The sequence below is a fragment of the Cryptomeria japonica genome, chromosome 2 (genome assembly GCF_030272615.1).
Source record: "Cryptomeria japonica chromosome 2, Sugi_1.0, whole genome shotgun sequence".
Lineage (NCBI taxonomy): Eukaryota > Viridiplantae > Streptophyta > Pinopsida > Cupressales > Cupressaceae > Cryptomeria > Cryptomeria japonica.
The window spans coordinates 636937722-636957213 of NC_081406.1; the positions used below are offsets into that span (position 1 = coordinate 636937722).

The window sequence follows — 19492 nt, forward strand, 5'->3', positions numbered from 1 at the left end:
TGAGAAAGCTTATCAAATCATATTCCATAGTTGCAATGCTTTATATTCCCTAATGGCAATTGCTAAGTCTTTTATATGGGGTAGAATTCAACAAAAGGCATTTGTTTAGCTGAAGTAAAACATTAGCAAGCCATTGGTTTTGGCAATACCTAGCTTGCAACTACTATTTTAGGTAGAGACAAATTTTAATGATTGTGTGCTGGAGGCTCTTATATTACAACTATGTAAGCTTGTTTGTTGTCATTCAGATTTATTTCATGGAACACTTTAGATATATTGCTCACATAATGAATTGTATGTCTTTGTTTAAGCAAAAATTAACTATATCAATTATAAATTAAAAATCATATATCTATATCTACATATATGAAATGTCTTTGAACGTTTAGTGTTGTGGTAGAAAAACTTCATTGGTGAGGTAGCCACCAAGGTTCAAACCCCTACTGGGCCATTGAGCTCGTGGGCTTTCTACCTTTGTTGGGTTGTTGAGCTCGTGGGTTTGAACAAGTGTGAGGAATGATGAACCCCCCGAAAATGGACAAAATAACAAACTTTTTCAACATTGATTCCACATTGACTCTGATTTTGTCTCAGGCCAACCCTATATCTAAGCAATTCAGTAATTTCATGCTTTTTTCTAGGGTTTTGCAAGTTTTTACAATGATTTTTTCACTTTTTTGCATTTTTGGGGTTTTTAACATGATTTTAATGTGTTTTAAATGCAAAAAATCTATGAAAATTGGGTCAATGCTTGGTCAACAATTTTTAATGAATCGGGATTTTTTCGGGGAATAAATTGGCTAGCTCCAGGATTCAGGATTAATCGGGTATAATCGCGATTTTTTGCAGACTATTGCTTCATTGGTATAAACCAGACTGGAATATGAAGTATTAACATTGCTGTATTCAGACAAAGACCATGTTCAGTCCAAGTACCCAGCGCTGATGAAACTTCTGTCCAAGTGGCCCAGAATGCACCACGGCCTCACTTTATCCCTTCATGTCTTTACCAAGATAACTATTCATAGTCAAATCTGCAGCAGAGGCTAAGTAGAGGTTCCCACAAACAGCAAGGAGGAGGATAAACTCCACGTAGCAATGAGAGACACTTTTAGAGGGTCGGCCCTTCAAATATGGCAGAGTCGGCTTAAACCGATCGCCCAATGAAGCAGAGCAAACCCTCACACCACCATGTAATATGTATTTGTCCTGCTCCAATCATACGCCCAGCAAATACAACTTAGAATATGTTAATATTACTCCACTCTCAAGTCTTTGCAGGACCCACTACCAGCAATAAGAAAAAATATGAACAGCCTCCAAAACAATCATAGAAATAATCTTCAAAGTCCTTGAAAATTTGTTTATGCAACAGACTTTACAAATTTTACGAACTTCATGAGAAGCACATAGGAAATACTAAGAGGGGTGGGGGAGGGGGTGAATCAGTATTTTAAATTTTCAAAACTATGAATGCCTAAAATCTTATAAAGCATAAAGAGAATAATCAATATGAACACCAAGACTTCTCGTGGAAAACCCTTTTGGGTAAAAAATCACGTCATCAATTTTTTTTTTTATTAAAGAGCACCAACTCAAAGATACAGAAAGTGAGCACAAACTCACGGGTGGCACCAACCTAGCTCTATTGCAGTGAGTACCAACTCACATAGAAACTGCACTAAAGAAGTACCTATTCCACCAAATGAGGCACCAACGTCAAATAGCACCAACTCTCCTCTCTGCTGAAACACTAGCTCCTAAGTGTGTTCAAAATCAAGATTCAATATTGTTTTTTTGAATACAAGGAATCCTTCTATCCGAGGCAAACAATGCATAAAATTCTTAAATATAAAGCACATTGAGATATCCTAAATGTTCTGCATAGCAATATTAACAGTGCACTTCTTTAAGCTGTAATCTGAACAAAGCAGAGATTGTATCTCAGCTCCTTCACTGACCACGATAACACAGCATGCACTTCTCCAACCTGTATATGCACTTCTCCAAACTGAATATGCTGCGACTCATAAACTCATGCACAGCTGCAGTCAAAGGAGACAACAAGATTTCTTTTCACAACCTCAAAACAAAAACTCCCAGCCAAAACCTTAATTCACACACCTCAAACATGAGGCTACAGGCAGCTATATTCCACACCACAACAGTTTTTAGTGCATACCACACAGTCCACCCACGATAGCTTGTTTTTAATGAATAAACACTTAGAAGCAGACACCCCCCCAAAAAAAATCTGTTAATGAGCACAGCTGTTTTTAAAAAAAAAACATTTCTTCCATAAATCACGAACTCAACTGAAATGTTTTTTCATGCCCTCCACAAAAACTTCTTCCACAAAAATACCCCCCAGTTACAGCCAAAGAAGTTATTGTGTCTACACATCAGTCCTGGCTCATATGCAGCTCAGATAAACTCTAGCTATACTTCACAAAAACATAATATCACCCAGGTATAGCAGTTGTATGTATATTTTATATAGCTCAACTCAAAAGATATATATCAGAAAGACAACGCACACCAATGAAATTCCACGACCCTCATCTTCCAACATACATGCACACCCACACATCAATTTGAACCAACTCCATCTCTAAAAAAGCCCACACACCACTCCCAGAAGAAATGCTGCACACCCATCACCTGCCGCTCAGTCAGTTTTAATAAATATTGCACCTGCTGCTCAGTCAGTTTATTTCTTTCACCAAAAAAACGACAGTTAAAAAATGAGCTTCCCAAGCAATCTCAAAACATACGATACTAGAAATCAATAACTGTTTTTAAAAAACAAAACGATTCAGAAACCTCTGCAAAGATTCCCCCAATTACACCCGACAGCACAAAAAAATAAATGAAAGTTTAATTCTCTGCACCACCAATGCACATTCCATTTTGGCAACATCTTTATTTATGAGGACCACGAACTGAAAATAGCTGCCTTGTTAGAAAACAATGCTAAACTTGGTAAGGCGTTACATATTGCTCAAATGATATTCATGCCCACGAACCAATCAAAATCTGATGCCTTTTAGAAACCTAAGAGAATACATAGGATGAAAATATATTAAATTGGTCCACACAGACACAAACAGTGACATGGCAACAATTCTGACTTAGAAGTTGTCATGTTGACAAGTAGGCACACAACTAGCTGAAACTGACAGCCAGACACCTCAAGCAGTCAACCAAGCACCTCGATCAACCAAGCAAGCGGCTGGAGCAAGTGGGCAAGGAGCTGAAGCAGGTCAAGTAGGACAAGCAGCTTAACCAAAATTGAAAAGATCTAATGAATAAACAGTAGCTCGAAAAGCACTTCAAACTCAATCCAATATTACTTTGAGTAATCCTCTAGCTTGAATAGCACAAGCTTGACAAAAACCACTTGACATCAATGACAAAATGTCTAATACTTCAATCACTTTAAACTTTAAAGCACTATGAGAAATTTGAATAATCTCTCCAACAAATTGGTAGGGTAGATTAGTCTCACTACTGAATCTAGTTACCCTTAGGGTTTACATCCTTGGTTATCCAGCTCCAAAGAAGTTTTCCCAAAATCCATCCGGGAGAAAATAAATCCAAGCATGTCCAAATGAGCCTTGAAATGTCCTTTTTATAACAATCCGCAGAAACAGCCAGAAGAACTTTTCAATTTCCTGCTCCTTTTAATATTTTAATTGAACCTGAGAATTAAAGTGACTTTCTTAATTTCCTTCAATATTTCACTTAAGTTACTTTATAAGGTATATTAAATTAATTAAATAATATTACTCTTTTTTGGAATTAAATAGGCTAATTAGTCACTCTGGACTACTTTGTGGAAAGGGACATCACATATTTTTCACAAAACTATGCATTGCAAAAAATCTCATATCTATATTAATAAAATGTTGCTGTTAGCTTGCTCACCTGCTTTTCCTAGTTGGTGTCTTTCAGTGCTCCTAATCGGTGAGAATTGGGTGTCTTCATCTCTTGAGCTTTCCCCCTTTGTGAATTTAGGTCTTGTGTGTTTGGCTGTTTGATTTTTGAGTCCGTTGCCCCTTTATTTGTCTTCCATCTATATGTGGACATGCACATAAAAGATAGTCATATTAATAGCAGTGTTGGCATTCAGACAAAATATCTTCTCTGAGTGGGGTGCTGTCCGATCCTTATGGCAACTTATATAAGTTTCTATTAGTGGATTCTGATACTTTATATACAAGCCTAACTTGGTAGGAAAGGAACTTCAACACCTGATCTCCATTTTTGAAACTTGAAAGAACTTACAGAGGTTCAGTTTACCTGTTCTTTATCATGAGGTGAAAAAGTTTTGGACACTCAAACGCTATTAAAGATAAAATGAAAAAACTCTACCTCTTGTCACAACTGGCATCTCATTCACCTATATGTGCTGGATATGTTGAGGCCTATATGGTCAACTTCACCTTTAATATCCTTTAGTGCACAGAAGTATCTCAGTCTCACATTTATTTCTCCATTAGTTGAACAACCAATTCTTCGCATCCATATTAAGGTACAAATTGACTGTGAATCTGTAAATTGGTGCATTTGAGCTCAAGTATACAATTTTCATGGCTGCTTGCAGAGGAGATTCCCACCCTATATTTGACTTGATATTTGGAAGACATCCATCAATATTATAAATACAATATTTTCTGAAAGCACTCTCTCTTTGACATATTTCCGAGCTTCCATCATTCCTACCAAATATTCTCTTATAAACAATTCTTAAGAGCTTGGATCAATAGAATTGAGGTGTTTTATTTCTTTTGTTCACATATGACCAAATCAAGAGACTACTGTCAGACAGATCAACCTGTGAACCAACCCTTTGTATTCATTCTCAAGGTAAATCCACGTAGGTTAGCTTGCTTTTAAAAATATAGACTAGGTAAATTAGTTAGAAGTTTTCTGTATTAATAGTGTAATTTAATATTCTCCTTTTGATGTTTGTTTTAGAAGCTTTTGAGAGTTAATATATTTTTTTATTTACAGGAAACATACCTGAGAGCAAATGAACTTCAAGTTCCTGATTGCACTGAATATTTTATGGAGAATATTCACCGCTTGGTTCAATCAGACTATGTGCCAACACAGGTAGTAACATATTATTATGGAAAGTTTCTTCACTTTGGATTTGGAATAGATACTGTTGTCAACATTGCAATTATCAACCGCTGTTTGAGATATCTTTTTTTTTATGCTAGAACTTGGACTTTGTTTCTTTTGCTTTCTTTATTCTAACATCTTGTACATTGTAGCAACTGAAAATGAAAATAAGTCTAGAATTCATATGCTATAAGTTTATTGGCCTTTTGTTTTTCATTTTCTTTATTCTAATTTTTATTGAAGAAAAGTCTTCATAGTTCCAGGTTTTAGATTTACATCTTGAGACAAATGCAGTGTGGATGAGAAAACAGGCATAAAGATAGAATAAAAAAAAATGATAAATTGTTTGTTCAGGTTTAATTTTAGGGATCTGGTTTGCTGGTACAGCAAATGTTTTTTTTGGTTTTGGTACGTTAGTACAAAAAAATATTGAGTTCAAGTTTCATTGTTTCAACAAATGAAACTTTTAAGTTTTGATCATCAAATGGATTCTCTAAATCATCAATATCATCATCTTCATCATTGACATTAGATGATGTAGGAACATTAGATGATGTAGGAACATTAGATGAAACACAAGCAATGCTAGTGCCTCTTGCAGTTGCACTTGCAATAATAGTGTTCTCGCTTTTAGAGTCTTAAATGCAATATACTGAGAAGTGGAAGCATCCTAGTCAGTATGGTCTAGCTCTATATCCTACATCTTCGTCTCCCCTTGCTTGTAGTCATGTTGTTTGTATGAAAGGAGACACAATTTAGAATGCACATATACTAAGTTCTCTGTTCTATTCGAGTGCAATTTATTGAGCTTTATTGAGTGGATGAAAGAATATGTGCTCCACTTTCTTTTTTATGCAGATGAACTAGTAACCTATGAAGACAAGGTAAACAATTAAAGTTATACATTCATAATTTTATTTCTAGAATTTTCAATTTGAAAAAAAAAATTATAAATAAAACTTTAAATACTAAAAAATAAATATTCATTAATTGTTAAACTTGTGATAAAAATTTTGACTGTAAAATTTTGATTGTGAGAGGCTGCAGGTTTTGGAAGTATTGGCCATGGAAGTACCACCAACTATGAGCATCCTTCTTAAACCTATCATGATAAGCCTCAACATTTTGACCATTTGAGTGCACAAAATCTTTGAACTTATTCATAATTGCATCTCACAATTCATCATCAGGGAAGAGTCTAAGGAATGCTACCTTGTACCCTTCAGACACTTCAAAATCTCTATATGGGGCAAGCATGCTTGGCATATTAAGAAACTGATTGCTGCAGTATTTTGGAGTCAATGCATAGCCAAGAAGATGTAATGGAGTGGTCGTCTTGTTGCATTTTTCTTCAACAATTGCATGCACTTGTTTGAAGAAAGCCTTTTTAGGGTCTTGTTCTCTTGCGCCTATGATGCACTTCATCTTCTCAAGCATTGAGTCGATGCCATCATACACCTCTCCAATTTAAGGCATGTCCATGTCAGTATAGCAAATCATGCTCATAATGGGCTTGCTGAAACTAAGGATATACTCTGCATGATCCCACAATGAGTCATCTAATATCCTTAGCTTAATTCTTGTTGCCTACTCGCTGCTGCTTTGCTTCCATATAGACCAATTTTGGTTGATCACCATATTAGAAAGTGCCTCTCTAACTTTCATAGTTTTCTCAAGATGATTGTGTTAGAGGCGAAATGGGTTTGTGCAAGTTATAATAGAAATTAAAGCCAAAATGATTAAAAATAAAAATAAAAAACAAAATTTAAAGAAGAATTAGAATATACAATCAAATTATGAAAACCAAAAAATGCAAAATTTTATGCTACTTTACTTACTTTCAATAGCTCCAATTTTGTAATTGATCTAAAAATTCCTTGAGACATGTGGTGATCGGTGATACATCTGGATTATTTTAGCCTTTACGTACACCTCTTGGATCCAGTAAATTTTATTCCCAATCTTTTGTAGCATAAGATTTAGTGAGTGGACTGCACAAGGTGTCCAAAAGATATGTTGATATTGTTCTTCAATCAACAAGCCAACAACTCTACAATTTACCTTTCCTGGATGTTCTAATACTTAAAAAACGTAATGGCTCCCTTGGACGTAGTGTGTTTCACAAGGCCACCCCCATTGACCATTACCTTCATGCCTCTTCTCACCACCATCCTAGCCAAAAAGTTGGCATCCTTAAAACCCTAGCCTTGAGAGCCCCTCGAATTTGTGATGGTGATAACTTAAACAAGGAGCTTTCCCATCTTCGACAAGTCTTTAAGTGGAATGGCCATACTGACAAGCAAATTTCTAGAGCTTTCTACCAAAGCCAAATCTCTCTTCTATTCCATTTCCAATCCTCACTCTTCTCAACTTGCAACACTCCTGGTTGTTTCCCTTCCTTATGTTGAAGGCATTTCCCACAAGATCTCAAAATTTTTGCTCCAAAAAGGTCAAATCCTTGTCCACCTTACATAATTGCATCCCCCCTCTTAAAGACTCTAGGCATGTCTTCTTAGAATCTGGAGACTATAAGGTTGTTTGCTCCTGTGGAACCCCCTACATAGGTGAAACAGGGCACTCCTTTAACACCAGAATCAAAGAGCATGGTGCTGACATCAAACATGAACGTATTCTTAAATCGGCTTTAGCGGAGCATTCCTCTTCCACTAAGCACCACATCTGTCTAGAAGACACTCAAATTGTGTTTAAGGTGGACAACTTTTTTGAAAGGTATTAGAATAATACTTTATTATTTATTTAATGCTCAATTATGTAGTATTATGTAAATATTTCTAATAAGATCTTTTTGATCTTATTCGCAGTTTCTTTTTAGAAACTTGTTGTTTTGTACATTTTGTAAATCTTTTTATTGAGCGTATTTGCTCATTGTTAATACAACAATCATTTTTTACCAATTATGTGTTTACATAATATGGTATTAGAGCTTGGTGATTTCGATTTTTTTTTTTTTCCTAAATTTTGCTCCTGGCCTAGAAAATTTACAAGGTTGGATTTGTGTGTAAAGGTCGGATTTTTTGTGGGGTTTCGTGTCTTAGGTTTCGAACCTGCAAACCCACACTTTCTTAGTGTTACTTATTTTGCTGCCCGCGTCTTTTGTTCGTGGCGACCTATGTGTTTATTCGCATGTGATTTTCCGACCTTTCATCCAGTGACTTGGGATTTCTGAGTCTTCTGCCTACGCAACGCGATTTTTTCCCGCCTGCAATTTTTTTTGCCATTTTTGGACGTAAATCTGCATTTTCGATTAGGTTTTTACCCTTCAGATCAAGTCGATTTTTTTTTCTGATTGCAAATTCTTGGTGGGTTTTTCGAGAGCTCAACTGGATTGTTTTCAAAATTTTGTGGGTGCATCGTTTTCTGTGCCTCGAATTTCGTGCTCGTGGATTGCAATTCTGATTTCAGATTCTTTTTGGGTTTTTCGCAAGGATTTTTGGGTTGTCTTTGAATTTTTTTGGGTCAGTCGATTTTTTTCTCGAAATCTGTGTCAACCATACTTCATCTGTTTTTTGAAGTCTATACTTGTATCTGCCTCTGTTTTCTGCATTGGGATTTGCATTCCGTAATATTGCCTCTTCTTTGATTTTTCGTTTTCTGTGCATTGGGAAACATGCAAGATAGCATCATTGACCAACTTGATGTTGGAAGGCAGTTAGCGATTCAATGGCAAAAATTATAACACCTGGAAGTAGCATATGCTGACAATCTTCGAATATCGCCGCCTAGATGATCTTGTCTTGGGAAAAGAATCTCCTCCTACAGCTGGAGCCGATCAAGACAAATTTGATGACTACAATAGGGAAGCTGTCATGCTTCTCAAGCTCTTTGTCACAGATGACCAGCTACCTCAGATTCCTTCTGGTCAATTAGCCTCAGAAATTTGGAAGCATCTAAAGGAGTTGCATTATTCTTGAAGAACCAATTGTTCTCGATCATGATGGATGAACGCATGTCCTTACAGGAGCATCTCACGAAGATTAAGGACATTCGAGATCAGCTCGACACTATTGGTCGGAAAATGGAGTAAGAGGATATGGTAGTCATAACCCTCAAAAGTCTACCAAAATCCTATGAGCACTTCATAGAGACTCTCAACATTACGTCTACGAATGTTGATCTGAAATTTTCAGAGTTATGCACCAAACCTTTGCAGCAGGATCGCTAGAAACAACAGTTTGGTAGCAGTGCCACTTCATTCTCCTTTGAGCAAGCCTTTGCAGCCAAATCCTTTCACAAGGATAAAGGCAAATTTCAGTCATCTCAGTTCTCTCAGTCGAAGGGCTCTAGTCAGTCACAAGATGGCTTGAAAAAGAAGAAGGTTCAATGCAATTATTGTCACAAATATGGCCATCTGATTAAGGATTGTCGCGATCGGATAGCTTCCGAACAACAGAAGCAGGGAGGGTCTTAGCCTAAAGCCAATATCGCCGAGCACACAGAGCAGAAAGAGTCTGCCTTTTATGCCTTCGTGGCTAAAAGACATGCAGACCATGTGAAATCTTGTGCTTGGTATATTGATTCTGGTGCTTCTTGGCATTTCACTCACAGGCGTGATTGGTTTACAAAATTCTCTCCTTATACTGATTCAGTTATTTTTGGAGGAGGTGAGGAGTATATAGTTGTCGTCAAGGGCAACGTTCAAATACAATCTGGTGGGAGGAATCTCATATTCCTCAATGTGTACTACGTTCTTGGCATGGAACTGAACCTTCTCTCTGTGAGTCGGATTATGCGGCATTCTCCTCAGCTTGATGTCATCTTCTGTGCACATAAGTGTTCTATTGTTGATCATGCGACACACACTACAGTTGTTGTTGGTATTGAGGATCATGGTCTTTATAGACTTGTGGATACAGGTGATTCTCTTGAGCATGCCTTCGTAGCAAAATCCTCCTCTATCTCCCGTCTATGGCATCAACAATATGGTCACCAGAACATTCATTATCTTGCTCAGCTTGTTCAGGAAGATTTAGCACATGGCCTACCTAAAATTCAAACTCAGAATCAACGAGTTTGTGAAGCTTGTCAGGCTGGGAAACAACACAGAACATCGTTCAAGGATGGTGACTCATGGCGAGCTTCTAAGGTACTGCAGTTGGTCCACGCTGATGTATGTGGTTCAATGAATACTACTTCTGTTACTAGGTGCAGGTATTTCTTACTTTTTGTTGATGATTATAGTCGTAAGATGTGGGTGTACTTTCTTAGACAAAAATCAGATGTGTTTCCCATATTTCAGAAATTTAAGGTCATGGTAGAAAAAGAGCCTGGTTGTTCTATTATTAATCTTAGGTTTGAGAATGGGGGGGAGTTTTGTTCTACTGCTTTCTCCACTTTCTATGATACACATGGCATAAAACGCCAGTTAACCGCACCATACACCCCTTAGCAGAATGACGTTGTAGAACGTCGTAACCGCACCGTTACAGAAATGACTAGGTCTATGTTGGAACACAAAAATGTTCCTAAGAAGTATTGGGCAGAAGCAATGTTTACTGTAGTCTATCTCCTTAATAGGTCTCCCACTCATGCTGTTAAAGGGAAGACTCCTGAGGAAGCCTGGATTGGTTGTAAACCCAGGATCAGCCATTTGAAAGTTTTTGGCTCTCTTGCATATGTTTGGATTCCAGATGCCAAGTGCTCTAAGTTGGATTCCAAGAGTCAGAAGCTCATGTTTACAGGTTACAATGACAACCATAAGGCCTACCAATTGATTGATGTAGACACTGATCGTCTCATCTTCAGTTGCGATGTTGTCTTTGATGAAGATCGAGGACCATTTCAGCTTTTCTCATTTGAGCAAAATTCTGAGGATCAACCTTTGAAGGCTTCTGATTTAGGTGTTCGTCTTCCATTTGGTTCACCTGATGGGAGGGATGATGCGAAGTTTGTATTTGATGATGCGCTACCTAAATTTCCTCCGGATGATGCTAATCTTCCACTTGTTCTAGATCCTCTTCCACCTCCAGTTTTGGTTCTTCCTCTTCCATCTGATGTTGGCACATCTACTCTCCGGCCTAAGTGGTGGGCTAAGACCATCAATGATCTTCGTCCTGATGAGCTCATTGAGGGTAGATCTTCCAGAAATAAGGACAAGCAGCAAAATACAGTTAACTTTTCTCTCATGGCCAACATTCATAGCATTTATGAGCATCAGACTTATACTGAAGCAAAAGGGATTCCGAAGTTCGAGGATTCACACAGCGGGAGGGCATTGATTATGAGGAGACATTTGCTCCTACTGCCAAGATGAGTACCATTCGTCTTCTTCTCGATATTGCAGCTCAGTTTCGATGGAAAGTTTATCAGATGGATGTTAAGAGTGCCTTCCTCAACGGTGAATTGCAGGAAGAAGTCTACATGACGTAGCCTCTTGGTTTCAAGGCTGCCAGCAAAGAACATCAAGTATGTAGACTTGTTAAAGCACTCTATGGACTTAAACAGGCACCTCGAGTGTGGTACATTAAGATTGATCAGTACTTGGTTGCTCATGGTTTTGAGCGTTGCCTTTCTGACAGTAATCTGTATATCAATCACTCTGGTGATGATATTCTCTTTCTTGTTGTCTATGTGGATGACTTAATCATTACTGGCAGTTCAGCACATTTGATTGCAGAAATCAAACAGGATCTGTGCCAGGATTTTGATATGACAGATTTGGGGCTTCTCCATTATTGTTTGGGTGTTGAGGTTTGGCAGACATATGGTAGCATTTTTATTTCTCAGTCTAAGTATGCGAGGAACTTGCTTGACAAGTTTCAAATGGAGGATTGCAAACTTGCTTCCACACCTATGGAGACTGGCTTGAAGTTGTCAGCCAAGTCTGATTCTCCTCCTGTAGATGAACCACAATTTAGGCAACTAGTGGGCAGTCTCATCTATCTTACTTCTACTAGACCTGATCTCAGTTTTGCAGTGAGCTACATTTCATGCTTCATGACAACCCCCAAGGCTGATCATTGGGTAGCAATGAAGCGTGTGTTGCGTTATGTGAAAGGCACCTCTGATTATGGACTTCTTTACACTAGGAGTCATGATCCTAGACTTAGTGGGTTCACAGATTCAAATTGGGCAGGTTCGGTTGATGACAGGAAGTCAACCTCTGGATATGTGTTCAGTTTGGGATCCGGTGCAGTCACTTGGACTACTAAGAAGGAGTAGTCAGTGGCTCTCTCCTCGACAGAAGTAGAATATCGGGGAGCAGTTAAGGCCAGCTTGTGAGGCAGTTTGGCTTTGTCGGATGCTTGCGGATATGCAAATATCGCAAGCAGGTCCGACTCCCTTGTTCTCTGACAATCAGGGAGTTCTCAAACTTGCCAAGAATTCAGTCTTCCATGAAAGAACCAAACATGTAGAGCTTCATTGTCATTACATTCAACAGTTGGTTGAAGACCGATCCATTCAGTTGTTGTATGTTCCTACAACGGAGCAGCTAGTAGATATTCTCACCAAGCCCCTCAGTCCAGATAAGTTTGTAAAATTCTGGGGGTCTATTGGTGTAGTTGATAGATTGAGCATTAAGGGAGGGTATTAGAATAATACTTTATTATTTATTTAATGCTCAATTATGTAATATTATGTAAATATTTCTAATAAGATCTTTCTGATCTTATTCACAGTTTCTTTTTAGAAACTTGCTGTTTTGTACACTTTATAAATCTTTTTATTGCGTGTATTTGCTCATTGTTAATACAACAATCATTTTTTACCAATTATGTGTTTACATAATAAAAGGAAACTCAAGGAGGCCATTGAAATCAATAATAACCCAACCAACCTTAATCGTGATGAAGGTTGGAGCTTGAGCCTCTCTTGGCACCCATTATTATCTATCCTTAAAAACCTTCATCGTTTCTCGCCTTGACCTCTCTTTCATGGTCTCTTAGTTTTGGCCTTGAGTTGGTCTCCCCCTCTCCTCTTCACTACCCCCTCTTCAAGTCCTCATATTCAGGTTCCCCCCTAGTTCATCCCCCCCACTCTCGTTGTGGTCCCCTGTTGCCCTCCCCTCCTCTTTTCCACCTTTTGTCTTGGCCCTCTTGTTTTTTCCCTATCTCTTTTTATATTGTTTTTGGTCTATTTATTTTTTATCTTTTGTATTTTTATTTCATTTTTTACCTCCCTCTCTCTCTTTATCTTCATGTTTTTTAAATTTTTAATTGGCCTCTATTTTGCCATTGCTTATTTTGTTATTTTTGATCTCTCCCTCATTTTATATTTACATTTATTTATTTCTTTCGTTTTGGTTTTCTTGCCTCTTTTCTTTTAGTTATTTTTTCAAGATATTTTTTATTATTTTTAGTCTCTTGTGAGCTATTTTTTTGTTACACACACACACCCTCTCATATTTTCTCATTTATTGATTGATTTATATATACATTTTTTTTTTTGGTGTCTTATTTATTTTTTATATTAGTTGATTATTGTTTGGATTTTTTAAGTTCCTCTTCTACTTGCTTATATATATATATATATATATATATATATATATATATATATATATATATATATATATATATAATTTTATTCATTATTTCCTGTCCTTTTTCATTAATATATATTCATAATTGTTTTTCTTTTTCTTTCGTATTAATGTCTGATGCTTTTAGTTTGGTCTTTCTTCTCATGTTGGTTTTGTTTTAATATTATCCTATTTCTTGTTTGTTATACTTGGTGGCTTTTCATATAGTGAGTAGGGTATTATTTAGGTTTGTATTTTATATTTGAGGGGTTTTGTATTTTTGGTTATTTTATTGGCCTTTTGTTTCCCTTGGTCCTCGTGCACCCCTTCTTTTTATTGAAACTTTGGTTTGCAACTATCTATCTTACAACACCTTGAGCTCTCTTGCATCATGATGATGGATCACAGAGTGTGATTCGAAACGTTGATGGTTAAAAAAAAATATATACACAATCTGTATGCCAGAATAGTGGTGTCAGTTGATTAATCAAAAGAACAAGAAACTAACACACCAATGAAACTTTTAGATATAAAGATTAACTAAGCTAAACTAGTTAAACAAGCTAATCTTTCAAAGTGTGTCTCATTGTTCTCTATCTCATAGGATTCCTCAAGTCAATGGTTGCTCTCAGATCATTGAGCAACTAACCTTTGGAATGACAACTCGAAGAACGAGTGATAATGGATAAAATGATCTAATATGCAACATGCAATTAAGATCTATATGAGTATGATGAAATTACTAGGATAAAGATTAGTTATGATATTGAAACTAACAAGCTATGCTAACATGATATATGTTAAATATGATAAAATGCTATACTAAAATGCTTCTAAATGATTGAGATAATGATTTGCAATTAAGAGAGGCAAGGCTTGATGAAATAGACTATAATTTGGATGCATGAAACTTGGATCATAATAATGAGAGAAATGAGGCCTTTTTATAGAAGAAATGGGCAATTGGATGGTTAAGATTGAGTAATTTAACAAGGGCTAGGATTGAATGATCTTCAATCCATGTTTACAATTGTCACCAATGAAATGGTGACAATTGTCAACATGAGATGGCTTGAGAGGAGAGAGAAGAGGCATTAAATGCCTGAGAAGACATGGTGGTTACACTAGGGGGTAAGGTTAGGGTTGAGTTATTGGATAATCCTTTTGTCCAATGGATAACCATGGTCAAAGCAATGAGTGCTTGAAGAGATCCATGAGTTAATGAATGGTTAAGTTAGAGAGAAAGTCTCTAACCCAGGGTTGAGTTTGAGTTAACCATAATGGTTATGTAAGAGCTTTCAATGGTTTGGAAGACTTTAGAGGTTAACCATTTGAAGACATAAAGCCTTTAATGGTTATTGAAGACTTTAAGGGTTTTTGAGAAGTGACCCTTTTCTTAAGGATTGTGCAAATGTTTAGGAGGGGGTTAAGGTTAATTAGAATGGATTAAAATATTTCAGAAGAGGTTTAGGCAAGCAAGTGGATTTTTTAGGAGAATGCAAGTGGGAAGATTTTTGAATTTAATTGAAATAAAATGATTTATTTCAAAATGTGGGTTACAACTTGCATTGGAAGGATATTTAAATAAATATTGATTTATTTAAATACAATGGGATTTTTAATTAAATGAGAAGAGGGTGATTCAATTAAATAAATGCGATTTATTTAATTAAAGGCTAGAGTGTGGTCAAATGAATTAAATCAAATAAATTGAATAATTTATTTAATTAAATAGAGGAAAGGGGGTGAAATTAATTAAATATGATTTAATTAATAGAAGAATTGTTTTAGTGGATTAAATAAACAGTGAATATTTATTTAATTAGGTGGTCAGATTTATACGTCTACACAATCAAATCTAGAAATTGTATGCATTTAACTCTACAGTTTTTTATGTTGTCTATTATGACTTGAACAACATTACGGTGTCCCATTGTCTCAATGACGGAGATGAGAATAACAACAATAAATTGTGCATCTTTTGCCCACCCTTCATAATCCAGGACTCTCCAAAACATTGCCCCTTTAGGGGACACCACTATGACATTGATCAAGGGACGATTTCTAAGTTTCTTCAATCTTTCAACCCATTTAAAACAATGGATGCACCTGTCTCAATCCATGAATCCCTTGTGGGCTTCAATGCATCTTTAACCCTCTTGACCTCTCTTTCCAACTAGGTGCTATGCACCTTCTCATAACCTAGGCCTTTGTAATCTTTTGGAGCTTCATTAACTTTTTTCAACATCTCTTTCCAATATGGGGAGCGAACAACATTGAAAGACAACCCATTTGCATAAATACATCTTGCTACATGTTGGTCAACAATGTCTCAACTCATTTGAAATGAAGTTTCCTAAGGTCCCTTTGATCTTTTGTGTACAATGGATTCTTCACTTTCAACATCAGCTGTGGTAAAAAATGGGTGGTTCTCTACCACAATATTGGGATTAGATGGGGCCTACATTAATCTAGGTGCTTCTCGGTCATCTACTTCATCTTGCTCCCTAATATATTTTAACACTGTTTTTTGTGGTATAGGTACACCATTTTTTCCGGGGCAACTTTTGATGCTCTTCCTCGTGTTCTACACAAATGGGCTTTCATCCAAAAATATGAACTTGAACGTTGTACATCGAATCACCTACATTTCCAAATGAATACCCCACCTCATGGAATTGGTCGTATAATATCAATGTATTTCCATAGAGGAGATTTGGATCTCTTTTGAATTTTGGTTGTTGACATGTGGAGGTAGAACTAGTTACCATTCTAATTTCTATGGCAAAAAATATCATGAACGCATTCAAAAAAATTAAAAGAATGGAACAAAAATAGATGAACTAAACAAATAATTTGTTTCATGTTTTTAAAACAAATTTTTTGGAAAAGAATGAAAAAAATCTTATCTCTTACGGCCAATCGAAGGTTGCAAATGCATAGGAATGAGGGTGCAGTCCCTGATGAAGCTTCAATCTTTGATCTTCAATTCTCTCCATCGATGCAACAAGAAAAAATATATGCCCAACCTGTAGGAATGAAACTTGCTGTTTGCAAAAGAAATGAGGAAAAATTAAGTTTTGGTGTCTTAAGTGTTTTGGAGGTAACTTTTTGGGTTTAGGCTGGGCAAAAAGTGAAATTGGACCTCAAAAGTTATTTAAAATATGCAAAGTTTAGTTTTTTCATGGGTTTGGGCGTCTGGGTTCATCGTGGGATGAATTAGGCACCAATAACCCACACCCTGCTCAAACCCGCAGAGAAACCAAACTCAGATCCAAACTGGTTTCGAACCAGACCTGGATCTGACACCCTAAGGGATGAACCCTGCAACGTAGAAAAAATGGACAAGAACACTCTAATATCAACCTCTTGGGCCTGAACCTTCCCTATGCAAATGGTACTAAGCTTCACATAAAGACAGGATTAACAAAATGGAGAAGAATACTCTCCAATTTTCAATCTCTTGGGCCTGAATCGCCAATGCATATGGTACTAAACTTTACATGAAGACAGAATTTAAAAAAATTGATAAGAATCCTCTCCAATTTTAACCAATTTTATACTCTCCAATTATATTGGCACTGTTAAAGATTTAATGGGTGTGTGAATAGGCAAAAACCTTCTTCATTAAAGGATAGACTTAGGACCTTGAAATTTATTTTATGCGTTTTTCTTTAAGTATTATTCTTAGGACCTGGAAACTTACATTATGCATAATAAGATTCACTGGAAGATTTGAGAAAATTCTTCAGACTTGTGACTTGTAATTTTGGGGCATGTTCTTTATTTAAAAACGCATCTTATCAATTGTTTGCATCAACATCATACTGACAACATTAAGTATACTTCTTTCAATTCAAATGCAACCTTTTTACATATGAGCCCAGATCTTATAAGTCATACATCATTTGTTGATGCACGTGGTTTACTGTTTGAGTCTTGAAAGGTTTCATTTGTTCTTATATTTCAAAATGCCCTCTTTGACAGCACTCAACTCCAGCTATTTCTGGTTTCAATTGCCGTTCCTCATATAAGTAACATGCATTTGAGGAGATGCACCACTGTTATAATTAAAACCTCATAAGGTTTTGCATTGAAGTATGATTAACAGTTTAGTTGCTTCCTCACTGTTTTGTTTGGTGCTGACTGTTTGAAGAGACACCGATGCTAAAGCATGGGAATATTCTGTCTGATCTGAAGGGCTTTATTTATTCACATACAACACTGTATCTGGAATGTGATTTAGAACTAAAAACACTGAACTTTATCTGGATTACCAATTGGCTCTATTCATTCTTAAAAAATGTGCCTTGTCATTGACATCATTTTGAGCTCTAATGTTTGCTGATTGTTATATATATATATATATATATGGGGGGTATATAATGTTGCACTTGACATGTTATTTGTTTACTTGCACTGGCACAAATTTTGAGACTAGAGGTATGATATTTTACTAATGTTTTTTCTTCCCTTTTCTACTTTGTGGATTCTATATTGTATTCCTAAAATCAATATAACACAATATTTTAATATTCTATTAAATCACTTGATTGATTATTAGCCAATAGGCTACATATATTGTGAGCTTTCAGCCTAATACCTGTCTTACGCCTGCAAACTACCAAATATTGCCACTAACTGGTAAACTTTAAGAGAAAACCTGAAAACTTTACGGCAGCAAAACATTTAATGGGAGAGAGAAATGGTAGGTTTTTTGGATTTGCTGACAGTCTTACGTAGAGTTAGTCGATAGGATTTGATTTGCTTGAAGATTTTGTTTGCTGGCAGTCCTTTCAGATTTGATTTGATTGTAAATTTTGTTTGATGACAGTTGTTTCGGATTTTTTTTAAAGAGTTTCATCTCTTTAAATAGAGATTGGAGAAGAAACCAGCCAAATGGATAAACTTTTCATTATTCACTAAAAAGTAACTAAAAAATAGAAATAAAACACTTGCCAGTAAGGGGGCTTTTTTACAACAGTAAGACTTATTTTCTAACAATTTAATATTATTCTAATACCACCCCCCCCCCTTATGGCTTCACTGAAAACAAAACTTAACAAACGGAAAACACCTTGAACCATGAATATACCATTCTTTAAAAGCTTTTCTTTGGAAACAGACCATACACCAATTGTAACTCCATCAAGCTGCCTCAAACCTTCCTAAAAGTGTGGCTCCTGAGCTGAATTCCAAGATCTCAGATTAACACCTTCCCAAACTCCTAAATCACAAATCTTCCGAACCATTGGACAACAATCTACGTTGATCTATTTCACCGAGCTCCATCAAGTTGTCTCATAACAACAATCTACGTTGATCTATTTCACCGAGCTCCATCAAGTTGTCTCATAACCCTTGTAAGGGTATGATTCCAAGCTAACTAGGCAAACATCCATTTTGAGTTTTATCTGTATTGGATTTTGAATGTCTTCAAAGTGTGGGCTTCTTAAAATACGTGCAATTCTATTGACATAGTAATCTTTCCAGGGTCTCTTGGAATTGCATCTGAAGGTTCTTCAACATGGCAGCAAAGTGTGTCAGCATTAGCTTCATGAAGTATCTCAGGATATTTTACTTCATGATACCCATAAACAAAGTGCATAACTGTCCAACTTTCTGAATCTGTTCAATCTTTATTGTGCTGGTTATTTAAATCAAGTCCATTGAAAATTTCCATTTCCAAAAAATATTATAAAATTGAATATTTTCAAACCTTAGTACCTTCTTGCGAATAACTTTAGTACATTGATCTGCATAAAGCATTACACAAAACATCTATTGCAATCCACAAGCCTTAAACGATATGCAATTCCTTCTAGTAGATTCCCAAAAAGCTAGTTAGACTAAAAAATTATAATAGAAGAAATGCTTGGAATTTTA

General features: G+C 36.3%; 1 protein-coding gene across 5 annotated transcripts in view; it reads left to right on the top strand.

The window, feature by feature from the left end:
* Positions 1 to 19492, top strand: part of LOC131055489 (guanine nucleotide-binding protein alpha-1 subunit) — a 107814-nt gene that overhangs the window by 64302 nt on the left and 24020 nt on the right. For all 5 annotated transcript variants that reach the window (XM_057989982.2, XM_057989973.2, XM_057989971.2 and 2 more), the window contains one exon: positions 5017 to 5118. In XM_057989982.2, the coding sequence (XP_057845965.1) occupies positions 5017 to 5118 (102 nt within the window). The remainder of the gene's footprint in view (positions 1 to 5016; positions 5119 to 19492) is intronic.